This window comes from Oncorhynchus clarkii, chromosome 22 (genome assembly GCF_045791955.1).
Source record: "Oncorhynchus clarkii lewisi isolate Uvic-CL-2024 chromosome 22, UVic_Ocla_1.0, whole genome shotgun sequence".
NCBI classification, from domain to species: Eukaryota; Metazoa; Chordata; class Actinopteri; order Salmoniformes; family Salmonidae; genus Oncorhynchus; species Oncorhynchus clarkii.
Window position 1 is genome coordinate 19,153,840 of NC_092168.1, and position 22,469 is coordinate 19,176,308.

General features: G+C 40.7%; 1 protein-coding gene across 4 annotated transcripts in view; it reads right to left on the minus strand.

Moving 5' to 3' along the window:
• LOC139380533 (GULP PTB domain containing engulfment adaptor 1a) overlaps nt 1-22,469 on the minus strand; it is a 157,090-nt gene that overhangs the window by 12,136 nt on the left and 122,485 nt on the right. For all 4 annotated transcript variants that reach the window (XM_071123273.1, XM_071123274.1, XM_071123272.1 and 1 more), the window contains one exon: nt 17,693-17,774. In XM_071123273.1, coding sequence (XP_070979374.1) covers nt 17,693-17,720 — 28 coding nt within the window. In that variant the 5' untranslated portion in view covers nt 17,721-17,774. The remainder of the gene's footprint in view (nt 1-17,692; nt 17,775-22,469) is intronic.

The window sequence follows — 22,469 nt, forward strand, 5'->3', positions numbered from 1 at the left end:
GTCTCCCAGGTGGCTTGTGGCAAACTTTAAACAATACATTTTATGGATATCTTTAAGAAATGGCTTTCTTCTTGCCACTCTTCCATAAAGGCCAGATTTGTGCAATATACGACTGATTGTTGTCCTATGGACAGAGTCTCCCACCTCAGCTGTAGATCTCTGCAGTTCATCCAGAGTGATCATGGGCCTCTTGGCTGCATCTCTGATCAGTCTTCTCCTTGTATGAGCTGAAAGTTGAGGGACGGCCAGGTCTTGGTAGATTTGCAGTGGTCTGATACTCCTTCCATTTCAATATTATCGCTTGCACAGTGCTCCTTGGGATGTTTAAAGCTTGGGAAATCTTTTTGTATCCAAATCCGGCTTTAAACTTCTTCACAACAGTATCTCGGACCTGCCTGGTGTGTTCCTTGTTCTTCATGATGCTCTCTGCGCTTTTAACGGACCTCTGAGACTATCACAGTGCAGGTGCATTTATACGGAGACTTGATTACACACAGGTGGATTGTATTTATCATCATTAGTCATTTAGGTCAACATTGGACCATTCAGAGATCCTCACTGAACTTCTGGAGAGAGTTTGCTGCACTGAAAGTAAAGGGGCTGAATAATTTTGCACGCCCAATTTTTCAGTTTTTGAGTTTTTGATTTGTTAAAAAAGTTTTTTAAATTTCGTCCCACTTCATGATTGTGTCCCACTTGTTGTTGATTCTTCACAAAAAAATACAGTTTTATATCTTTATGTTTGAAGCCTGAAATGTGGCAAAAGGTCGCAAAGTTCAAGGGGGCCGAATACTTTCGCAAGGCACTGTATATAAAGAATCAAGAGGATCTAAGACAAATCCAAAATAAAGAAATGTAACTTTAACCATCCTTGGAAACAGCTACGGCCAACTTAAAGTTATGGGAATTACATTGTAAAAGGCAGTCGAAGAATTAAATGATTTAAGACGATTATTCATAACTGAGGTTCAGCCTCTGAAGCTCCAAAATCTAAATCTCTCCAGGAACTGAGTTAGGAAGTACATCTGTATCTTTGTAGTGACTGGGTGTAATGATACACCATCCAAAGTGTAATTAATAACTTCACCAAGCTCAAAGGGATACCCAATGTCTGTTTTTTTGTCTGACCTACCAATAGGTACCTGTGTTTGTGAGGCAATGGACAACCTCCCTGGTCTGTGTGGTTGAATCTGTTTGAAATTCACTGCTCAACTGAGGGACCTTACAGATAATTGTATGTGTGGGGCACAGAGATGAGGCAGTTGTCACGCCCTGGTCTAAGTATTTTCTTTATTATTTTGGTCAGGCCAGGGTGTGACATGGGTTTTTTATGTGGTGTGTTTTGTCTTGGGGTTTTTCGTAGGTACTGGGATTGTGGCTTAGTGGGGTTTTCTAGCATAGTCTATGGCTGTCTGGAGTGGTTCTCAATCAGAGGCAATAGGCTGTATAGGTTTTCACGTTACGGCTGTTGTTTTGTATTGTTCGTGTTTATTCGCTTTATTAAACATGTATCAAAATTACCACGCTGCATTTTGGTCCGACTCTCCTTCGACGGAAGAAAACCCTAACAGCAGTCATTCAAAATCATGTTAAACACCATTATTGCACATAGAGTGAATCCTCGCAACTTATTATGTGATTTGTTAAGCACATTTATACTCCTGAACTTATTTAAGCTTGCCATAAAAGGTGTTGAATTCTTATTGATTCAAGACATTTCAGCTTTCCATTTTTGTAATGAATTTGTCAAAATAAAACATAATTCCACTTTGACATTATGGGGTATTGTGTGTAGGCCAGTGAAAATAAATCTCTATTTAATCCAAATTCAGGCTCTAAGGGAATACTTTCTGGAGGGGTTGTATGTCTTAATGAAGTGAAAAACAATTACACCTGCGAGTGGCCTTGGACAGCATAAACTTGTGGAGGTCTGGTCATTTAGATAGAACCTTTCCCTACAAGCCAATGATGTGAATGAAAGTACCTATACCATAGCCACAACATCTCTGACCAACACAGCTGACCCATCTGCTAAGCAGTGACACAGCACTAGCTCTATCCATAACCACCATACAACTTATCATCAAAGAGTGAATGAGTGAGATCAATCTCCTGGTAATGCCTCAGGGTAGTGCTGAGCGATTAACCAAAGTTTCTGGGGAGTTTTGCTTATCAAACTCTAGAGAGAAATCAAATAATTCACAAGATAAATTAAGACAAGAGGTATGTAGGTCGGTGGAGTGAAGGGAGTAGTAGTTTTCATTAGGGAAATGTTCAAGCTAGTTCAGCACAGAAACGTGGCATTTAACTACAATGACCATAATCCATTTGTACCTGTTCTTCCCTGATTGGACAGAGACTGATAACCTACACACAGACCGCATGTGAGAGGAATGTACACAACACAACAATGAAAGTTATGGAGACAGTCCGTGAAGTTCCTCTACCCGATTGGTAGTTGGTAATAAGCAGTCTTCAAAGTTTGCCTTATGTACTTTGAAGAACTAGTAAAATGATTTTGTAAGACAGCTCTGCAGCATACTAGCTATGTAGGATGACCCAAACATGGTATTAGGAGCACAGAGATAATGTTAGATGGTTGTCTCCTGACAAGCTGTTACTGCCTGAGCAGAGATGACCAAAAAAGTATTTTAAATAATGTTGTCAAATTTAAACTAAGTGATATACACAACTGAAATATTTTATTATTTTATATTAACTTTCTCTTTTTCTATTGATGTTTACCCAATGTGGACAGAGACAATGGAATTTTTTGTCAATTCAATGTTTGCTATTTTGGCCTTAAAAGCTCAAATCTTTTTAATGTAATTATTTCATGCATTTAAAGTTGTAATTATTTTTCAAATAGAAACCGAAATCCAACCCCCCCCCCCCCACCCCCACCCCCCCCTAACTATGATGAATTGGGGCAGGTCCAGAAGTCACTGCAGCAGAGAAGGCAGGAAGCCCAGACACTTTTTCTATGCGTCAGCACCCAGTCTTGATTAATAGAGGCGTCCCCACCTCTCGTGCCCACTTGATATAAAACTGCAAAAGGCGGACTGTACAGTCGCTCAAAAAACAGGTACAGTCGCTCAAAAAACAGATTGGCACCGGGGGGGAAACAAGTTGACGGGGGAAATAAAGCGCTGTGGGCATGAGAGGATGCGTCTGGGAGTCTGAAGGTCCGTTTCATGTGACGTGTGGGTCCTAAACAGTCTGAACCAGTGACAGCTTTAAGTTTACATGTCATGTCAAAAAAAAGGTGCCTGGTTGGAGACTACAGGGGATGATGCATCTCCACGCTTCATTCCTACAAAAAAAACTAACTGATTATATTCATATTGCTAGCTTGACAGCCTATACAGTACCACACAAGTAACGAGGTGATACAGTAATTACAGAGCTGGATTAAAATAGTGTCTGTTTTCTTTCAAACATTTGAGATGTGCTTTATTGAGCTTGCCTGGCACAATGACACCACTGTAATTGTCCAAATAGTACCAACCCTGCCCATCTGGCACTCCAGACCCGCTCCAATCAAACACATTTCAAAGTATTTGAAAGTAATCAAACAATAACAGTACTTTAAAGCTAGCGCTTTGTGTAAACTTAAAAACAAGTGCATTTTCAGAACTACAGTTAGTATAAAGCCTTCTGGAGTTCCAGACGGGCCGAGCCTGAGCTCATTATCTCCCGTCTATATACTGTATATTCACTTTAATGAATTACACAGGTCATGTTATCTGGGACGGCAGCAACGCATCGCTCATGGGCCAGGCTAGCCATTGCCAGAACTCGGCTCATGCAGCAAAACAATGTCCAATTCATCTCCCATTTGTCCCGTTTAGAGTTCAGCTGGATCGATCAGTACGCTCCGGGGGACTAGAAGTCTAAAATACCTCCAGCAGTATTTAACGCCTCTACATATCCGTTTCAATTAAATGGAGAGGACAGATACAAATGGATAAACATTAAGGTCAAATAAAATACAATGGACCTCCTCCAACAATGCAATACAATGAGGGGAGCGTATTTGCCAGTGAATAGGACTCAGAGTGGAGACCGTCCTTGTGTTCCTTTTGCACTTAGATTTCCAACCATCATCACCTGAGGGTAATGAAGATAGAGAATTTTGCCTCAACAGTCGATAATGGTTTTATATTTATGTTGCACTGATCTCAAGGCCATTTTTGAATCATATTTAGACATTTTCAACGTGTGGTTGTTTGTTGAAGCTACAAAAGTAAAGCCTTCCATTATCCCACAGGTTACTCATCATCATCCTTCCAGAGGAAGACTCAAAGGTCAGAGTGAGAAAAGCAAAACTTTGATTTTCTCAATCAAGAGAAAGCCCTCTAAAAACGCCTTGTAAGCTTAAACCTAATTAGCATACACTGTATAGGTACAGTGATTGCAGCACAATTGCTCCGATAAGGTTGTTCAATGCAGGAAACAGTAATTCACCACTGCGTTCTATCGAGTCAAAACTGACAATGAGTTTGCTGGGTTAGCAACCCCTTAGTCAAGTCCGTTTTCTCAGGGCTTCCCCAAACTCGGTCATGCCCCCCCCCCCCCCCCTTTTTTTTTTCTTTGACAGGGAAATTATTAATGAGCATCTTTCCTCTCTGGAAATGGTTTCCACTGTCTTAATGTCATTGTAACACTTACGAATGTCACCTAGCCTATGACATCTCCCTTAGCTTTAGATGTGAACCACTGCTTGCATGGCTGCTTTGCTCAGCTATTGCAGGGTTACCTTCCCAAACTTGGTCATGACCCCCGTTGCACATTTCGTTTTTTGCCCTATTTAAATCATCAAAACTTCATGATGAAGTTATTTATTTGAATCAACTGTGTAGTGCTAGGACAAAAAGCAGTGGTTCACATCTAAAGCTAAGGGAAATGTCATAGGCTAGGTAACATTCATAAGTGTCACAATGACATTAAGGCAGTGCCCTTTGAGGGAACCATTTCCAGAGAGATGCTCATTAATAATTTCCCTGTCAAAGAAACAGCAGCTTTTGAAAAGACAGTAGCTGTATAATGAATGAACCAAATGGTTTGTAGGGAATAGCTCTGTTGAAAAAGTATATATAATAATTTTATAGATGACCTGACATTTATCTACAGGTATACTTGTCATCTATGGGATGAATGGCATTCCAAATAAAATGAGACTTAACAGGCCCCAAACACATTTAGTACAATCACTCTTCCATCCCCATAAAAATGCGAGCCTATAATAGTTGTCAATAATTTTTACAAGACACAGCTCCCTATATTACTTGTCCAGCTGCCTCATTTGTCTGCTGTAGACACCTGGAAATGCAAATGCGCTACGCTAAATGCTAAATGTACTCGTTAAAACTCAAACGTTCATCAAAATGCACATGCAGGGTATTGAATTAAAGCTACACTCGTTGTGAACCTAGCCAACAAGTCAGATTTTTAAAATGCTTTTCGGCGAAAGCATGAGAAGCTATTATCTGATAGCATGCAACACCCCAAAATGCCTGAATGCGACGTAAACAAAGATTTAGCGTAGCCGGCGCTACACAAAACGCAGAAATAAAATATAAAACATTCATTACCTTTGACGAGCTTCTTTCTTGGCACTCCTATATGCCCCATAAACATCACTATTGGGTCTTTTTTTCGTTTAAATCGGTCCATATATACCCAAAATAGCTTTCTATGGAAGCTGTGTAATTCAGAAAAAAACATTGTTTTAAAACGCAGCGTCATTTTTTTAAATTAAAAAAGTCGACGATAAACTTTCACAAAACACTTCGAAATACTTTTGTAATCCAACTTTAGGTATTAGTAAACGTTTATAATCTATCAAAATGATTACAGGGCGATGTGTATTCAATAGCTCCTCGTCTTCAAATCAATGGCTGAAAATGTGCACCTCACAACATCCTGGCGGAGACCGGAAGAAATTGAATCCAGTTAGTTGGATTTACCAACAAAAAAGTCCCTGGAAAATGACGACAATGGCGACATCGTGTGGAATCTGTAGGAATTGCATGCAGGTCCATAATTCATTTTGTGCCCTTTTAACAACCCATGAAAGTGACGCATGGAAATTATTTTTAGCTTTCAGAGAGCAGTTTTTCTTGCGCTTTTCGATGAAACACGCGATCTGTTATAGTCACAGCCGTGATTTAACCAGTTTTAGAAACTTCAGAGTGTTTTCTATCCACACATACTAATCATATGCATATACTATATTCCTGGCATGAGTAGCAGGACGCTGAAAAGTTGCGCAATTTTTAACAGAATGTTCGAAAAAGGAGGGGGTAGACTTAAGCTAGTCTGGTGGACTGCCCTGATGTCTTACTCCCAAACGCATTGATGATTACATACACATGTATTTCCTGGCCAATCCAAACACTTATGATGCCTCTCTGAGGAATTCAAACTGACATATTTTAATAAGTATAATGTGACCTTTGTTTCAAAGGAGGTCATTCTCTGAGCACCATGAATAATTTGGACATTATATTCATTATATGGAAAGCCCATTGTTACAAGAACTGAAGTCAATTCCAAGTCAGAAGTGGAATAGCACATGGAATCAGGATCAAAACTTCCCCACTCACAGTATCAACGCTGACTAAAACTAATGGTGGACTGATATCTACACAACATCAACATACACCAAACGCCTATCTTTTGTTGTATACTTTCCAAGACTGTACAGTACATTATATTTTATTACTGCTCTGCAAGTCTCCAACTCTCCCTGATCATCTTCCTCAAAAGAAAGCTGCATCCAACATCATCGCAAGACCACCCAGTCTCCGGGCGTCAGGAATAAACATAGGTGAAATGATCAAAACCCCTCATGGCAGCACTTGCTAGATATGATAAACTCAACAAAACACAGAAATACCCCCCCCCCCCCCCCGTGTTGTCACCTCCAGATTGTCAACCAAACCTGTACCAGAATGATACTAGTATTACAATGACAAAAACATAAAATCGTTTGATAAGCATAATCATTTGGTCAGTTGAACACAGGGCTTCACAACGGGACACAACTGAGCAGCCAGACACGTACTGTATGGTTCCTTTGTGATTCCAAACATCCTCTTGCTTTCATTTATCTCTAAAATCACAGCAGTCTTGTCGTTCAATGTTCAGCGACTGGTAATTGGACGCACAAGTCCGGAAAGACATTGACGAGAGATTTGTACCCAATTATTTCTCTGTCATCATCAGATACAAAAGTGTCTCTGTGCCACGGGCCCCTGGTGACTACAGGATAGCACGTTTCACTTGGTGACAAGTATATTTTTTACCTGTTGAGTTTACAGTTGCAAAGTCTTAGAACATATCAAGACCATTTCAAGGACAGCTTTTTTCCATCTACGTAACATTGCAAAAATCAGAAACTTTCTGTCCAAAAATGATGCAGAAAAATTAATCCATGCTTTTGTCACTTCTAGGTTAGACTACTGCAATGCTCTACTTTCCGGCTACCCGGATAAAGTACTAAATAAACTTCAGTTAGTGCTAAATACGGCTGCTAGAATCCTGACTAGAACCAAAAAAATGTATCATATTACTCCAGTGCTAGCCTCTCTACACTGGCTTCCTGTCAAAGCAAGGGCTGATTTCAAGGTTTTACTGCTAACCTACAAAGCATTATATGGGCTTGCTCCTACCTATCTCTCTGATTTGGTCCTGCCGTACATACCTACACGTACGCAACGGTCACAAGACGCAGGCCTCCTAATTGTCCCTAGAATTTCTAAGCAAACAGCTGGAGGCAGGGCTTTCTCCTATAGATCTCCATTTTTATGGAACGGTCTGCCTACCCATGTCAGAGACGCAAACTCGGTCTCAACCTTTAAGTCTTTACTGAAGACTCATCTCTTCAGTGGGTCATATGATTGAGTGTAGTCTGGCCCAGGAGTGGGAAGGTGAACGGAAAGGCTCTGGAGCAACGAACCGCCCTTGCTGTCTCTGCCTGGCCGGTTCCCCTCTTTCCACTGGGATTCTCTGCCTCTAACCCTATTACAGGGGCTGAGTCACTGGCTTACTGAGGCTCTCTCATGCTGTCCCTGGAGGGGGTGCGTCACCTGAGTGGGTTGATTCACTGATGTGGTCATCCTGTCTGGGTTGGCGCCCCCCCCCCTTGGGTTGTGCCGTGGCGGAGGTCTTTGTGGGCTATACTCAGCCTTGTCTCAGGATGGTAAGTTGGTGGTTGAAGATATCCCTCTAGTGGTGTGGGGGCTGTGCTTTGGCAAAGTGGGTGGGGTTATATCCTTCCTGTTTGGCCCTGTCCGGGGGTGTCCTTGGATGGGGCCACAGTGTCTCCTGACCCCTCCTGTCTCAGCCTCCAGTATTTATGCTGCAGTAGTTTATGTGTCGGGGGGCTAGGGTCAGTTTTGTTATATCTGGAGTACTTCTCCTGTCCTATTCGGTGTCATGTGTGAATCTAAGTGTGCGTTCTCTAATTCTCTCCTTCTCTCTTTCTTTCTCTCTCTTGGAGGACCTGAGCCCTAGGACCATGCCCCAGGACTACCTGACATGATGACTCCTTGCTGTCCCCAGTCCACCTGGCCGTGCTGCTGCTCCAGTTTCAACTGACCTGAGCCCTAGGACCATGCCCCAGGACTACCTGACATGATGACTCCTTGCTGTCCCCAGTCCACCTGACCGTGCTGCTGCTCCAGTTTCAACTGTTCTGCCTTATTATTATTCGACCATGCTGGTCATTTATGAACATTTGAACATCTTGGCCATGTTCTGTTATAGTCTCCACCCGGCACAGCCAGAAGAGGACTGGCCACCCCACATAGCCTGGTTCCTCTCTAGGTTTCTTCCTAGGTTTTGGCCTTTCTAGGGAGTTTTTCCTAGCCACCGTGCTTCTACACCTGCATTGCTTGCTGTTTGGGGTTTTAGGCTGGGTTTCTGTACAGCACTGAGATATCAGCTGATGTACGAAGGGCTATATAAATACATTTGATTTGATTTGATTTGATTCTTAGGAAATCTTTGCATGGATGATAGAATCATATACCCTGAAAATTGTTGCTGGTGGACCCTAGAGATGTGTGTATTATTTCAATTGGCACCTCATTAGCTTAAAGGTTAAGGTTAGCATGACCGGGTTAGCCACATGCGGCGTATGCCATTTAAAGGGATATCTGCATACTTCATTATTATTATTTGGGCATAGCAATGTCAAAGCTACCATTTGATTCTGGTAATGTCAAGGATGTAGGATTAAACGAAAAATGCACATACAGTACTGTCACAAGCATTGAAAACACGTGCACTACTTTGATAATTACACATACTGCATTATACAATGAGTTAAAACAACCTCATTTTAAATGCAGTCTGAAAAGTGGGAATTGCTTGTATTAACACCAGGCCTGGGTTCAAATACCACTTCAAATATTTTCACATACAGTGCCTTCGGAAAGTATTCAGACCCCTTGACATTTCACACACTTCAATATATTCTAAATTACATTTTTTTTTAAACAACATATCAGCAATCTACACACAATACCTCACAATGATGAAGCAAAAAAGTTTTTTAAAAAGGCACAAATCTGGGGAAGGGTAGCAAAACATATCTGCAACACAACAATCTCTGCAGCACCAATCAGGCTTTTATGGTAGAGAGGCCACTCCTCAGTAAAAGGCACATGACAGCCTTTTGGAGTTTGCCAAAAGGCACCTAAAGACTCTCAGACCATGAGAAACAAGATTTTCTAGTCTGATGAAACCAAGATTGAACTCTTTGGCCTGAATGCCAAGCATCACGTCTGGAAGACCATCCCTACGGTGAAGCTTGGTGGTGGCAGCATCATGCTGTGGGAATGTTTTTCAGCAGCGGGGACTGGGAGACTAGTCAGGATTGAGGCAAAGATGAATGGAGCAAAGTACAGAGAGATCCTTGATGAAAACCTGCTCCAGAGCGCTCAGGACCTCAGACTGGGATGAAGGTTCACTTTCCAACTGGACAACAACCCGAGGCACACAGCCAAAACACATGAGTGGCTTTGGGACAAGTCTCTGAATGTCCTTGAGTGGCCCAGCCAGAGCCCAGACTTGAACCCGATTGAACATCTGTAGTGGAGCAGGTTGAGCAGGTTGAGAGCTTCAAGTTCCTTGGTGTACACATCAACAACAAACTAGAATGGTCCAAACACACCAAGACAGTAGTGAAGAGGGCACGACAAAGCCTATTCCCCCTCAGGAAACTAAAAAGATTTGGCATGGGTCCTGAGATCCTCAAAAGGTTCTACAGCTGCAACATCGAGAGCATCCTGACCGGTTGAATCACTGCCTGGTATGGCAATTGCTTGGCCTCCGACCGTAAGGCACTTCAAAGGGTAGTGCGTACGGCCCAGTACATCACTGGGGCAAAGCTGCCTGCCATCCAGGACCTCTACACCAGGTGGTGTCAGAGGAAGGCCCTAAAAATTGTCAAAGACCCCAGCCACCCCAGTCATAGACTGTTCTTTCTACTACCGCATGGCAAGCGGTACCGGAGTGCCAAGTCTAGGACAAAAAGGCTTCTCAACAGTTTTTACCCCCAAGCCATAAGACTCCTGAACAGGTAACCAAATGGTTCCGGGACTATTTGTATTGTGTGCCCCCACCCAACTCGTCTTTTACGCTGCTGCTACTCTCTGTTATCATATATGCATAGTCACTTTGACTATTCATTCATGTACATACCTCCTCAATTAGCCCGACCAACCAGTGCTCCCGCACATTGGCTAACCTGGCTATCTGCATTGTGTCCCACCACCCGCCAACCCCTCTTTTTACGCTACTGCTACTCTCTGTTCATCATTAATGCATAGTCACTTTAACCATACCTACATGCACATACTACCTCAATAAGCATGCCTAACCGGTGTCCGTATATAGCCTTACTACTGTTATTTTCAAATGTATTTTAACTGTTGTTTTATTTCTTTACTAACCCACACACACACACACCTTTTTTTCACCTGTTGTATTCGGCGCATGTTAAACTTTGATTTAACATCTCTGGAGAGACCTGGAAATAGATGTGCAATAACACTCCCCATCCAACCTGATAGATCTTTAGAGGATCAGCAGAGAAGAATGGAAGAAACTCCCCAAATACAGGTGTGCCAAGCTTGTAGCATCATACCCAAGAAGACTGGATGCTGTAATCGCTGCAAAAGGTGCGTCAACAAAGTACTGAGTAAAGGGTCCGAATACTTATGTAAATGTGATATTTCAGTTTATTTTTAATACATTAGCAAAAATGTCTAAAAACCTGTTTTACTTTGTCATTATGAGCCATTGTGTGTAGATTGATGAGAAGAAAAAAACATTTAATACATTTTAGAATAAGGCTGTAATGTAACAAAATGTGGAAAACGTCAAGGGGTCTGAATACTTTCCAAATGCACTATAAATTCGAAGTAAGTATTCAGGTATTTTAATGTATTTGGAAATAAACTTGGAGAGCACATTGCATTTGAAAATACTCAAATACACTGATTCAAATACACTCCCCTGCATTTAACCAAGGTATTTGAAAATATAATTTGAAAATATAGCTGCGAGCAGCAATGAATGGGGTTCACAGGATGACAGAAAGGACACAAGATCAGTTGGATAACAAAGCAAGCACTATTGTGTAGGAACTCTTTCATTAGGTGCAATTCTTCATGAGAAGAAAATATAAATATTTTTTGCATATTCTAGCCTTTTTGCATCATCTTCAAATGCGTCAACGTTGTTTTCTCAAACTCTTTAGGGACTATTGTGAGTACAAATACCAAATTTGGAGTGAATCTGACTATTGGTCCATGAGAAGATTTGATATGATTATTTTAAACGTTAGGTTTACATAGTCAAAAACGTAAACTGTTAATAGTTCTACATTTAAAAATATTAATGCCAAACTTAACATGGTTCATCATGGTAATGTCTTTGATAACCCTAAATGTTTCAAGTTATGGAGTCAATTTACAAAGGATTTAAAATGGACACGAAAAATCAGATTTCCTTATTTATCAATAACTCAGCAATCTCTTAACCAATCCCTTAGCTTTTCTCAAATGAAGTAATGAGATGTACCGTGGGCCTACATACTGAATTGGTGTTATTTGGACTTATGGTTCATGAGAAAATGTTTTTCAAAGGTTTTCAAAAATGTCCAAGATTGGTTCTTATTGGTCCTTGAGGTAAATGTGTTAATGAGGAAAGACACCTACATACTTACAAGTATCTAGGTCAAACCAGGCGGTGGATATGAGGGTTTGAAACAGCTTATAACAGCATCACCTATAGGCCATTGTTGCACAAATATCTAATTTACATAAGTATTCACACCCCTGAGTCAATACATGTTAGGATCACTTTGGCAGTGATTACAGCTGTGAGTCTTTCTGGGTAAATCTCAAAAGACTATGCACACCTGGATTATTCTGTACTATGCTGTACAGGCTTCCTTCTTTTCCTTCTGTCATTTAGGTTAGTATTGTGGAGTAACTACAATGTTGATTCATCCTCAGTTTTCTCCAATCACAGTCATTAACCTCTGTAACTGTTTTAAAGTCACCATTGATCTAATGGTGAAATCCCTGAGCGGTTTCCTTCTTCTCCAGCAACTGAGTTAGGAAGGACGCTTGAATCTTTGTAGTGACTGGGTTTATTTAATAACTTCACCACGCTCAAAGGGAGTGTTGCAGCAGTCTAAGGCACTGCATCTCAGTGCTAGAGACATCACTACAGACCCTGGTTCGATTCCAGGCTGTATCACAACCGGCCATGACTGGGAGTCCCATAGGGCGCCGCACAATTGGCCCAGCGTTGTCCGGTGTTAGGGTTTGGCCAGGGTAGGCTGTCATTGTAAATAGGAATGTGTTCTTAACTGACTTGCCTAGTTGAATAAAAGGTTCAATAAATGCAAATAAAATATTGTATGTCTGCTTTTTTGAAAACACTATTACTACACACAGAGTGAGTCCATAGAGACTTACCCCAAAACACTTACTGCCAAAGGTGTTTCTAGAAAGTATTGCCTCAGGGGTGTGAGTAGTCTCAAAGTTAATGGATGTGAACTGTGAGCTGGAAACTGTGACAAAATCTTTAGTATTACTAATCCATAAACATGACAGAAAGCAATTGTGTGTTCCCATGTCTTATCTGTCCTATATGAGAGATCTAATTCACAAATTGAAATGAGCTATTTAGCATTACCCATATCAATGTCTAGCTTTAAGATATGCTGTATTATATGTGGTTGACAGTTTATTGTTATGACATTATTTTACATTACGTGAGCCGCCACATGGAAATGCCAACCCTGACTTGCATAGGTACGTGGTGCCAAATTAGATCAGAACATCTACTGCTTTCTCCGTCAGGCAGGAGACTGCTTCCTGCTGCAGATGAGCAACCCAGAACTGTGTGAGTGTTTGTCTCAAAAAGCATCCGCTTCAATCGGTTTATTCCAGTTCAGAATAAAAAAATATTACTTGTAACAGCAACAGTTCCAACCTAGACTTATTTTTTCATATGAATCTGTACTATTTCTTAGGGTTGCACTATCAGTAGCTAGTTAGTTTGCTTTGGCTAACGTTAGCTATTAGCTCTAACATTGCAAAGCCGGGGAATTGTTTGAAAGAAAAACTCCCATCTACTACTATGAGAGATAGTACAGTCGTGGCCAAAAGTTTTGAGAATGACACAAATATTAATTTTCAAAGTTTGCTGCTTCAGTGTCTTTAGATATTTTGTCAGATGTTACTATGGAATACTGAAGTATAATTACAAGATTTTCATAAGTTTCAAAGGCTTTTATTGACAATTACATGAAGTTGGTTGCAAAGAATCTATATTTGCATTGTTGAACCTTCTTTTTCAAGACCTCTGCAATCCGCCCTGGCATGCTGTCAATTAACTTCTGGGCCACATCTTGATGGCAGTACAGTCGTACATAATCAAGGCTTGGAGTTTGTCAGAATTTCTGGGGTTTTCTTTGTATACCCGCCTCTTGAGGATTGACCACAAGTTCTCAACGGGATTAAGGTCTGGGGAGTTTCCTGGCCATGGACTTAAAATATCGATGTTTTGTTCCCCGAGCCACTTAGTTATCACTTTTGCCTTATAGCAAGGTGCGCCATCATGCTGGAAAACGTGATGTTCATCACTAAACTGTTCCTGGATGGTTGGGAGAAGTTGCTCTCGGAGGATGTGTTGGTACCATTCATTATTCATGGCTGTGTTCTTAGGCAAAATTGTGAGTGAGCCCACTCCCTTGGCTGAGAAGCAACCCCACATGAATGATCTCAGGATGCTTTACTGTTGGCATGACACAGCAATGATAGTAGCGCTTACCTTGTCTTCTCCGGACAAGCTTTTTTCCGGATGCCCCAAACAATCGGAAAGGGGATTCATCAGAGAAAATTACTTTACCTCAGTCCTCAGCAGTCCAATCCCTGTACCTTTTGCAGAATATCAGTCTGTCCCTTTCCTGGAGAGAAGTGTCTACTTTGCTGCCCTTCTTGACACCAGGCCATCCTCCAAAAGTCTTTGCCTCACTGTGAGTGCAGATGCACTCACACCTGCCTGCTGCCATTCCTGAGCAAGCTCTTTACTGGTGGTGCCCCAATCCCGCAGCTGAATCAACTTTAGGAGACGGTCCTGGCGCTTGCTGGACTTTTTTGGGAGCCCTGAAGCCTTTTTCACAACAATTGAACCGCTCTCCTTGAAGTTCTTGATGATCAGATAAATGGTTGATTTAGGTGCAATCTTACTGGCAGCAATATCCTTGCCTGTGAAGCCCTTTTTGTGCAAAATAATGATGACGGCACGTGTTTTCTTGCAGGTAACCATGATTGACAGAGGAAGAACAATGATTCCAAGCACCACCCTCCTTTTGAAGCTTCCAGTCTGTTATTCGAAGTCAATCAGCATGACAGACTGATCTCCAGCCTTGTCCTCGTCAACACTCACACCTGTGTTAATGAGAGAATAACTGACACGATGTCAGCTGGTCCTTTTGTGGCAGGGCTGAAATGCAGTGGAATTTTTTTGGGGGGGAGATTCAGTTCAATTGCATGGCAAAGAGGGACTTTGCAATTCATCTGATCACTCTTCATAACATTCTGGAGTATATGCAAATTGCCATCATACAAACTGAGGCAGCAGACTTTGTGAAAATTAATATTTGTATCAGTCCCAACTTCTGGCCACGACTGTACTCCCTTATTTCGGCTGTTACCAAATGACAACAATGATAATGCCTTGCTAGTTGACTTACTTTTCCACTTTCAAAGCACTGAAGCATTCTGCCCTGTTCTGAAAGAACTCCCTGGGTTTACCGTCATGTTGTGCCTGGATGTTTGGTCAGGACGTGTCGTTTTATTAATTTGTTCGTTTTGAGAGAATCATTACTACGTACTTCCCCACACAAAACACATTACGGGCACTCCTCATTATTTCTCAAAGTTTGTTTGAAAGAGACAAAAAGGCATCACTTGTGTTTGCATTTCATGATGATTGAGCTCAGTCAGAACTTGTGGCTAGCATGAGTCCATTTCATGACAGAGGTGAGTGATGGCGAGTGGGAATAACAAGTCCGTGGCTTGAACGATATCGCTGCAGCGTGTGGGTCGCGGAGTGATCTTCAAGAAAACTGCAGAAAAAAAGATCTGGTAAACAGCAAAGCACATGGGCATCTATATCTACCTCCCAGTCACGCAGCTGCCAAACTGAGCAGAGACTGCTGATAAACAGAGCGCACTGAACCGAGAGCGCAGTTGCGCTTGGCCAAATCAATTCCAGTAATTAATTCAATAATTATACATTTCCGTCGCGACCCACCATTAACAAGTCCGTGACCCACTTTGGGTCGTGACCCATACTTTAAGAAACGCTGGTTTAATCCATTTTGAATTCTAAGTATGGATACTTTCTGAAGGCACTGTATTTAAAAATAATATTTGTACATTTGATCTAATCAAGATGTATATTAGTGTTTTATTTTTCATGTATTTTTTTGTTTACATTTTTTTTATACGTTTTCTTCCACTTTGACATTACAGCATTTTGTGTATGTGTATCCTTGACAAAAAATGACAATTAAATCCACTTTGATCCCACTTTGTAAAATATGGAAGAAATCAAGGGGGGTGAAAACTTTAAGGCACTTTATGAAAAGAGGCAGTAATCTAATTGGAATTCATCAATGCCTTATAGGAACAGCAAGACAACGTCAGACAAAAATTATGCTCAGTATGTAGCCAGACAGACCAAACAAATAACTTGCATATTAAGGTGAATGAGGAACAGTAATTTACTTCGTTTTCTTTCTTTTTACAACCACATTTTGTCATTACATCAAATGAATAAATATAGGATGAAGGAACATAGAAAATATTATTTATTTCTTCTAACTACTAATTATAACAAAGTGATTGACACAGGTCTGCAGCAACTTTGCTCATAGGACACTAGAAATATAGATCCAATAATGCTAATTCCCAAATGCAATTGTGAAGGGATGAAAGTCCCAGTGTTTAAAGAGTACAATGAAGAATCTGCGTTCAAACAGTCTATAACCACCACAAATGCATGCGTGCTGAGAGTGCAATATCGACTCAACATATTGATGAATAGCTAGCGATGAATCTGCACAATCATGCACTGTAATGAGACCTGGAAAATAAAATCATAATCTGGATAAGAAACTTTAGAGCAACTAGATCTGTCATCCTCTTTTGTGTTTCCTTACCAAGCCCTATTCTTAAAATCAGTTATGAGCAATGCTCTGGTAATTAATGTTTGTCTCCAAAAGCCCTGTGTTCTGTGTCGGTCTGGTGTAAAATATTGTGTTCGGCGAGGGTTGGGAGGGACCTTTGTCCTTCGCTTAAAAGGCTTTAATGCCCTCTTTATGCCAGATGGCTGGATGTGCCTCTGTAGTTCTCTACAATCACACAGAACTGGACTGTGTGCAAGTATGTATGGAAGCACTTGTGGGCCGATCAGTGCAAGAGATGGGGAATGGTAACCGGGGCCACAGTTTCTAATTCACTGACTACTTTCTGTGACAGCTGTGAAGCAATAACTTCTCTGTTATGCGCAATCTTTCAATAGACTCCCTAAATGTGTCCTCTAGAGTCTGAGTTCAAAATATGACAAAGTATCAACTTAGATTCATGAGAAAGTAAAACCTATGAAAAAACAGTAGCAGCAGTAGCGGAGCACCTTAGCACCAAGCTGTATTTTAATATCATCCATGAATGGGAAATCTAATCTGAACCAGGAGTGGAGATCTGCCTAACCTGATAAGTCTTTATCTCCTCATTGGGTGCCTGACAGAGCTGAGGTCAATTTTAAAACTGAAATATCATAAGAACACTCAGGGCCACCTGGGCCCAAAAACTGTCCAGCAGGGTCTTTGGACATTTCCGGGTCTGTTGATTCATGTGAGTGGAGGGAGTTGGAGTGGTAGGACAGATGGCAAATACGTAAAGCTGTTGTCGCAAAACCGCAGTGGTTGCCTCAGACATTTTCAGTACGACAGTGCACATGTAGATTACGTAGTTAGCTCCAGGTATAAGAACAAGTAGCTCACCGAACATGCACAATCATAATATGAGCGACAGCGTGGAGAAACTGGGCTTTACAGATGGCTAACAGTACAAAAATCTGTCTGAGAGCTTACCTTTTTTCCTGTTAAAGGCCCGGTTCATACTGGAAAACCTTGCGACTTTGTGGTCCCTTCTGTGTATTTGCCAATACTCCACCTCAGGAGGGAAAAAACAGAGTTTTAGAATCGTTTAAAACCTCAGGCCTTCAACAAACAAAACCTGGAAAATGTGACTAAACAACTGGCCAGATGTCAGCCTCTGCTTTAGGAAACCCACCCTCTCACAGAAAGCTAATGTTTAGTCAGTCAGAATATACGCCAAAGAAAACCTAAACCGACCAGCAAAACACGTTGTATTTACCTTTGGGTTAAAGTGATTTACCATCTGAGTATGGGAGGTGACCATTTTTTTTTTTTGTGGCTAGACTTGTTAGTAGGAGAATTTGTCATTGTCAATTTAGCACACTAAACATGACAAAGATGTAAAGAACTCTACCACTGCTGGTCGATTTCGTAGTAACAGTGAATATTGCTTGAGACCATTTTCTGGAAAAGGTTTTAAAACTTAGGACTGTTTTACATTTTTCTCAGCCACAATATGTTGCATTGCAGTCTAATCTTCCTGAGGGAATGGCAATATATGCTTGTCGATGGCTGCCTGAATAAATCAAACCAAAGTAGATGCATTACTGTGGCAAAACATCAGTTCTGATATCAGAAAAGTCTGTTTTAACCTTCACATAAAGCGGAGTTATATGCTGTCATATTCTCTGCTGGATATACATGTATGAACAGTGAATAGGCATAGCACACTTTGGTTATCTCTTACCATTCACTGATAATCCCAACCAAGTGACACCTTTTAATGCCAAAGGTGCGTGTCAAGAAGGAAGGAAACCTTTTTGTTTGGTTTCAACCTTGCAATCTCCCCCCCCCCCAAAAACTACAACATAGTGTATGAATGAAGTTGTTGTGAGAAACATCAGGTGAGCAGCCAACACATTATGCATGCAATAAGGCATTATTAACAGCACATAGGCTATCAACTGTTTTTGGTTTAAATTATAAAAACAACTCTCGTACAGATAGCCAAATAAGTAAGTTCTGCCTCAGAATATGTTGACTCAATTATTTTGACAGTTGCTGTTTTTTTTTATCTCTTTCCTTATATATAGTGATATAGTTCCTTCTAAGCCAATTTATCGTTTGCTTTAAAGTGTTTTCATAAAAAAGGTTGAAACTCATTTCTAATTCCTCTTAATTTTCCTTAAATGTTTTCTCCTTCAAAACCTCTCACTCTGATAAAACTTAAATAGAATGAAGTACTGATTGATCTCCTTATTCATTAGGTAGGCTATATGTGATTCAAACAAATTCTGATAAACCATGAGAATCACGAGATGAGGAAGCATTGAGTTGATCATTAAGGTAGGTTATTAATCATTTCTGGTTCTGGTGTATCTTCCAGAGGCCAATTTCCTAATTATCTGCTAGGGAAACAAATGGATTACCTCAGATGAGTTCCAAGGATACAAATGACTTTATTGTCCAGACATACGAGCCATTGTCAATCAAATAATATAATTGAAATGTCCACTTGAATGAAAAGTCCACTTTGAAAGAATTAAGGCTTCTGTCTTTGTTATGTATCCTTTCGATACAACGGAAGGATGAGACCTTCCTTTCTAGATGGAAAATGTCGCATCGGGCTACAGTACTCTTTCAATGGTGAATTGTATGCATAGCAAATGAGGATGACACAGACCATTGTGTGTAACGCATCACACTGAAGAGTTCATGGGAGGCATATACTTTAGTAATCTTAAATCAGATGCTCAACAGAGATTGCATAGGATGAGTAAGTGTACTGTATAGGCCCTGAAGGTGATGTATTTTATTTGACACTGCAGCAGGCCAAGAACACGTGCTATACCATCTTCTGTGACACTAGCAGATATAATATGTAGCATATACTGCACATACCAATGCTTACAATAGTCCAGCTAAAGACAGTAGTTCCAGGCATTTCTCTTTTCATAAGTAGAGACAAACTAACTTCAGAAAGGACATTTTTAATTCGCTGACATATGCAGAGGAGCATTGCAACATTCAGGATATAATGACTCTTACATGCGGGGGAGAAAATCACATGTCTAGCTCTGTGAATAGGTCTATGATTTCAGAGCTACTTTTTAAAGAGCGGTGTGGTGCTAAATACACTGGGGCTCAAGCAACGCAGGAGTCTGAAGAGAGAAGACAAACATGCTATTTGACAGGCAGACCTGAGAGACTGAGCTGTTGTACAATAATAAAATGTGCTAATAGTGATAGAAATCAGAGAGCAGTAATGTTTCCTTACTCCATGCAGAGAGCAGTCTCAAAGTTAACGGCTGTGAACTGTGAGCTGGAAACTGACAAAATCTTTAGTATTACTAATCCATAAACATGACAGAAAGCAATTGCAAGTGTTCCCATGTCTTATTTGTCCTATATGAGAGATCTAATTCACAAACTGAAATGAGCTATTACATTACCCATATCAATTAGTCTAGCTTTAAGATACGTTGTATTATATGTGGTTGACAGTTTATTGTTATGACATCACGTGATTCGCCACATGGAAATGCCAGCTCTGACTGAGTGTTGTGTAACACCTTCAGCATGCCACTGAGAACCATGATTCCTCCCCATTATGAAAGGAAATATAGTTTTTAATTTAAAACAGAACTATAGCACCAACACCTATTTTCTTTCTGCAATTACATAGCAACAAGCTCCCTACAATAACTATGTAGCTAAGGATACTAGGATAAAGTCAAATGGATAATGTCAAATAGACAAAAAGATGATGCGATTAGACATGCAATTATTACGATGTATTTTTCACAGAGACAACTTTATTTTACAAAGGTCTAAAACCACATTGTGATGTTGGGAGATGTCTTCTTTCTGTGTATAAAAGTCCTTCAGGGGGCAAAGTTCAACTGAAAATGAGCTATAGAGTGTCGATTGGGATTTTTCCAAACCAGTATGCCAAAACAGAATAGCTTTGCTGCTTAAAAAGACAGCTTCTGTTTTTTTTATTTTTATGGCCAAATATTGTACCTGCCTCAGAGCAATGCAGAGTCAAATGAACATGGACAGCAGCCATGTCCCCAACTGAGGGGAGACAGGGTAACTTTTCTGCACATCTCAACACGTTAGGCTTGGCACCAAGTCACTTATTTATATCATCCCGAGCATGATGAAAATGGTACCAAAACTGCTTTTTAGTCTAATTTAAGAGTGGTAGAACTCTAGACCCATAGACCACAGCTATAATAACAACTTCCACCTCGACTTACTTCTGCAGGAAGTCATTTCTTTCAGGGATTAACCTTAAACCAACTCATGGCCTTGGGCACATCGGTATAACACCATAACTAATCAAATTAAACCTAAAGTATCCCTTCCACGATAAATAAATACAAATGTGCACTGAACTGAGCATGCATAAAGCTATATTCAAGTTCAAGTGAATTGATTAAGAACTGGGCTACACTTCAGTGTATTCAAACACACACTTACAGCATGGTGTGAGCCCTAATTCCCGTTTTCCCAAAACTCTCCCAAGTCACACTGCATTATTATGTCATTAAAGGTGAGAACTACATCAAAATAATGTGCCATGGATAGCTGGAGTAAGTGGCTGTATCTGTCTATTCAAGTGCCAATATCCTTTTCTCCCCCTTTCGTGGTTGGCTGTCTGTTTATGCCAATATGTTGCGCATTACTGCCTAGAATGCCTACTACTACACCATTCCATTTTGAATACGTCAGGACTAAGATACACAACCCAATTCAAAGCAATAACTTTTCTTCCAAAAGACTGACTGCAAAATAGAATTATCCAGAGGCACAATTAAGTGCTAGCCTATATCTAACAGCAACCACTAAGGGAATATAGGGGAGCAGACTGCTATACCCTCTAACAGTGGATGTTTTCTTACTATAGTGTTGGACTGTGTATGCCTGGCTGTGATGTCACTCCTTATGATTGACAGAAGCTGTGTTTGCTCTTTTTAATGGCTTCCTGGGCTGGTGATTCACCCTGTCTTGGGAGAACCGTATCCCCAGTCTTAGCACAGAGTCTCAAACTTCTCCACTGCTATTTACCATCTGCAGTGGAACTGTGTGAGCGTCGAGGTCAGGCATGTTTGAGCCCACGGTTGCGGTAATACACAGCCGCCTGGAGAATCAGGCAGTCCGAGTAATGCTTATTCTCACAGGCCGTTGCTCAGGTTTCAAATTCCCTGAGAGCATGCTTGTAACATAGCCTATAGCCGAGAGTGTTAAGAGTGAGAAGGAATGGATTGCACCAGAGGAACGCCAAAGACCATAGTTTACAGTACGCTCACATGGCCGAAAGCATCTGAAGAACCACTGATCCTCGTAGCACTTACAGTAGGGAATAAACACCATCAGGTCTGATTATCAAAGCAAATGGAACATAAATAATGCCATTTGACAGTTTAGGGGCATGGTTAAACAGCTTCCGATCAGCGTACAACACACAGTAAAAGTTGTATTAGTTGGGAGCAAAGATGTACAAACACATAAAGCTCAATGTTTGAAAGACTAAAAACGATCAATTCAATCTTTCAAACACTAATAACATACCAGAATGCATGTATTTTGCATTACTGCTACATAATGAGGCAAACACTTGTAAGCAAATGTTTCTCTAAACATGGCATAAACTCATTCATGAGGTTTATCATTGGCCATTTGCTCAGACAAACATGTTGTCAGTTGCGCAATTCAACTCCAGTAACTCAAACAGTTTGAATTTAGGTTGGGAAACAAACGTTTG